The 4,106-nt window shown below is 43.9% G+C and overlaps 1 protein-coding gene across 1 annotated transcript; it reads right to left on the reverse strand.

Annotated features, from left to right (window-relative positions):
- Positions 1-2,330: 2,330 nt before the first annotated feature.
- LOC147424919 (uncharacterized) lies at positions 2,331-3,735 on the reverse strand. The gene has a single exon (XM_086500162.1). It carries the CDS (start codon positions 3,545-3,547, stop codon positions 2,510-2,512), a length of 1,038 nt encoding a protein of 345 aa, XP_086356288.1. The 5' UTR covers positions 3,548-3,735; the 3' UTR covers positions 2,331-2,509.
- Positions 3,736-4,106: the final 371 nt, after the last annotated feature.

A 4,106-nucleotide genomic window follows, 5' to 3' on the forward strand; every position in this document is an offset into this window, starting at 1 on the left:
TAATTGTTTTTACATTTATCAAGTCCTCTCTCTCAAAGGGGAAAGGGGGACACTTGTCCCAAGGCTACCCTTCTTACTTGGTAAGACTCCTGCTTATGATTGGCTAGGTCTGGAGGGGTCCAATGAGCTTCAAGCATGAGCTAGGAGGGGGGGGGGGGCGGTGCCGACCAAAGCAAGTAGGGGGCCTGTTTAGGGGGTATACTCTCCCACACACACTCTCATTGTGTGAAGTGAAAAGTGCAAGAGCTCCCTCTCCTTCTCCAAGCAAATAGAGAGGTTGAGAGCCTACACCAACACTCTTGGTTATGGAATACAAATCCAACCAAGAGCCATGCTTCAATGCTTAAGATTTCCATCTTCTCCATTTTCATTACTATGCTATTATTTATGCTAGCAAGAAGAGTGATGATAAGTGAAGAACTAATTCTTTCTCCTATGAAATGTTTCTTCTTCCTCTTCCCTACCCTCATTCCTGCTAGCTCTCTCCACCTTCGAAGCTGTTTGAGGTCTTGGGACTAAGGCTTGGGATAGTTAAAGCTTTCCACAAAGTTTATGTTATGCTCGTGATGCATGAAGCTTTCCATCTTCATTGCATCACCTAAGTTACAAGGAACACAAAGATTGTATTGTAACAGGTCTCTCTTGATGGGAGAAATCATAATACAAATGCCTATTTGGAGGCGGGATCGGCTCCACATAAATCCGGTCCTCAACTATTGTCATGTTCTCTAAATTCTCTCTCTTGTGGAAGTATTGTTCATGCCAAGTTAACTAGATGCTATGTTTATGTTACTACCATCAATTCTGTACACCCGCTATGCTCACAAAGTAATTTCACAAAAATATTCTCTTTAATTTTTGTTACTCTCAAGTTAATAGGTCAATTCCATTACATTTTGTATTCATATAAAAGAGATGGTCGAGAGCACAATGATACATTTGTGTTTTTCTTTTGCTTATTTTTCTCCAATCTCAAAAACAACCTTTCAAAACATCTTAATTGCATAAGTGAAGGGTGAGATTAGGAAATGGAAAGGCCCATGAAAGTGGAAAGTCAAAAGAGAGACGATTGAGAGCACAATGATACATTTGTGTTTTGCTTTTGCTTATTTTCCCTTTAGCATTTTCTTAGTGTTCTTGCACTACATTAAACGTTTCTTACTGTCCTTGCACTACATGAGTATGAGTAGGAGTAGGAGTAAGAATTTACTTCTCTCTTGATCCATTATAGGTGATGAAAGGATGAAGAAATACTATTATATGTTGTTCTGTTAAAGGGACTCGACAACTATGCTATGAGCCATGTTCATTTCACATATTATTCAAGGAGAGTTAGAGTTCATCAAAACACGTATAGTATGTTCTAAGCATTGACCACAATAGCTTTGAGTCACATTGTAGTATGTAGAAGGCTAGAAACACCCAAATCGTCTTGCTTTAAATGCTAAAGAAGGAATAAACATGTTGGCATGGTGGAAATTGATGCTTATTGATGCTTATAAAGGGAACATGAGGGGTAGGTGTGTAAAGTCTCATTAGTGAATAGATGCGTGATTTTGACTAAGGAAGAAGACTTTTTTTGACTCTTATACTGCCTATTATAGGGACACCATATGGGAGCAACATGGAATTTCGTCAATTTTTATCTTCAATGTATATGCCACTAAAATTAGTAAGGGCTTTTGGCTACCACTAGCAAAGTTTACTTGATGTTAGTAGGAAATTGTTCGATTGTGAGATTTTGGAATGGAGACTGTCCATTTGAAGCACTAGAAACTGTTCTTACTGTTCAAATGCCGATTTTTCTTTGGATGAAATCGATTAAAGAACCTTACAAGAAAATCGATGATGCAATTTGGGAGTGTGATAGCCATCCACGAACAAGCTCAATTTAGATCAAGTTTCTTTGATTAAAAAGGGGACTATAAAATTTTTTCCTTAGTATTCTTATTAGGTTAAGAGTAACATCTATGAACATAAGTATAATATAAGCGCTTGAGGTTTCCATATTATCTTTTTACATCACAAAAATGCCATGCAAATGTGATTTTCTTCAAATGCTTTAAATTGAATTCTTGAAAGTGGCACCATTTAACTTTTTAAATAGTAGTAATTAATGTGAGCATACATTAGTGGCCTTATCCATGCAACAGTAGAACTCTTTTGAAATATTAGTAATGCAAGCATACATAAGTGGCCTTATCCATGCAACAGTAGAACTCTTTTGAAATAGTAGTAATGCAAGCATACATAAGTGGCCTTATCCATGCAACCCTTACCTTACCTTCAGGAGAATACGTTTTAACTTTTGCATGTGCAGAGCTAAGATCAACAAGTAAAAGCTGAGTTAAAGACTTAGAGAGTAGAGAGTATACAAGACCATATAACAAAGCAAGATCCAAAGCCCCCTTGATGTACATACTACAAGCTTAATCCCTCAATTATTCCTTTGTTGAAGCTTGTGTCTGGCTTGCACTTGCATTGATCAAGTGGGAGGATTTGCCCTCTTTCAAGGGTGATGACCACCACCACCATGTCCATGGCCGCCATGCCCATACCCTCCCTCAGTCTCTTCGGGATTAGCCTCGCCTTGGGATTGCCAACCACCACCATGCCCATAACCACCGTGTCCACCATGCCCATAGCCGCCACCGTGCCCATAGCCACCACCATAGTAGCCAGCATCAGTCTCCTCAGGCTTGGCATTCGCTTGTGATTGCCAACCACCACCATGCCCACCATGTCCGTAGCCACCACCATGCCCATAGCCGCCTCCGCCACCATGCCCATAGCCACCACCGTAGTAGCCAGCATCAGTCTCCTCCGGCTTGGCATTCGCTTGTGATTGCCAACCACCACCATGCCCACCATGTCCGTAGCCACCACCATGCCCATAGCCACCGCCGCCGCCATGCCCATAGCCACCACCGTAATAGCCAGCATCAGTCTCCTCCGGCTTGGCATTCGCTTGTGATTGCCAACCACCACCATGCCCACCATGCCCGTAGCCGCCACCATGTCCATAGCCGCCGCCATGCCCATAGCCACCACCGTAGTAGCCAGCATCAGTCTCCTCAGGGTTAGTATTGGCTTGTGATTGCCATCCACCACCGTGTCCGTAGCCGCCATGGCCATACCCACTACCATGCCCATAGCCACCACCGTAGCTGTAGCCACCATCAGTTGCCTCAACTTGGGATTTCCCGTGCCCACCATGCCCGTAGCCGCCACCATGCCCATAGCCACCACCGTGTCCATAGCCAGCATCAGTCTCTTCAGGTTTAGCATTGTCTTGTGATTGCCTACCGCCACCATGACCACCATGACCATAGCCGCCACCCCCGTGGCCATAACCATGACCACCACCATAGCCAGCGTCGGTCTCTTGAGGCTGGACTTGGGTGGGCTTGACATCAGTGGGAGTGGCCTCGGCGGGCTTTACATGGGTGGGTTTGGCATCGAGGGGTTCTTCGCGGGCGGCATTGACGAAGAAGCTGGCTGAGCAGAGAATTGTAAGAGCTAGAAGCATCTTGAAGCTGGTACCCATTTTGGCTATTGTCAGCAGAGTTAATGCTTGCAAGAGGATGAGCTCTTGCTTTGGCGGCTTTGGGATGGCGTTCGTGGGGGTATAAATACCAGCCTGGTGCTGCTGCAGAAATTCCTCTCCCTTACGCAACTCGCCACATATTGCCACCCTGTTGATGCCACCGCCTACCTTCGTTTTTGCGTAATGCGCTCCCCACTATCCTCTAGTTTCAACTCGTGCTTCTTTTATATGTTACCTTTATTTAGCAAGTGCATTACTCTGTAGCTAGATTTTGACTGCATATCGTCTGTGTGTGCGTGTGTGTGTGTGTGAGAGAGAGAGAGAGAGAGAGAGAGAGAGAGAGAGAAGATTTGAACATCTTAGGAACAATCCCAAGAGACCCGAAAGATCTATCCGAGGAGAGTTGAACTCACAACTTGTTATTCAAGAGAGAGTTGTTCCAATGTCTTTCATTATGCTTTGTATCACAAACCTTTTTTGTAATGCATCAGAATAAGGTGGGATTTGAGCTATGCACCTAATGCACAATCACATGCACCCGCTAGCCTAGCCTTTTCAC

This window comes from Adiantum capillus-veneris, chromosome 25 (assembly GCF_014529385.1).
Source record: "Adiantum capillus-veneris isolate H3 chromosome 25, ASM1452938v2, whole genome shotgun sequence".
Taxonomy (NCBI): Eukaryota; Viridiplantae; Streptophyta; class Polypodiopsida; order Polypodiales; family Pteridaceae; genus Adiantum; species Adiantum capillus-veneris.

Excerpts from the sequence above, each read along its gene's own strand:
- LOC147424919 (XM_086500162.1), bottom strand. The coding sequence starts at position 3,547 with ATGGGTACCAGCTTCAAGATGCTTCTAGCTCTTACAATTCTCTGCTCA.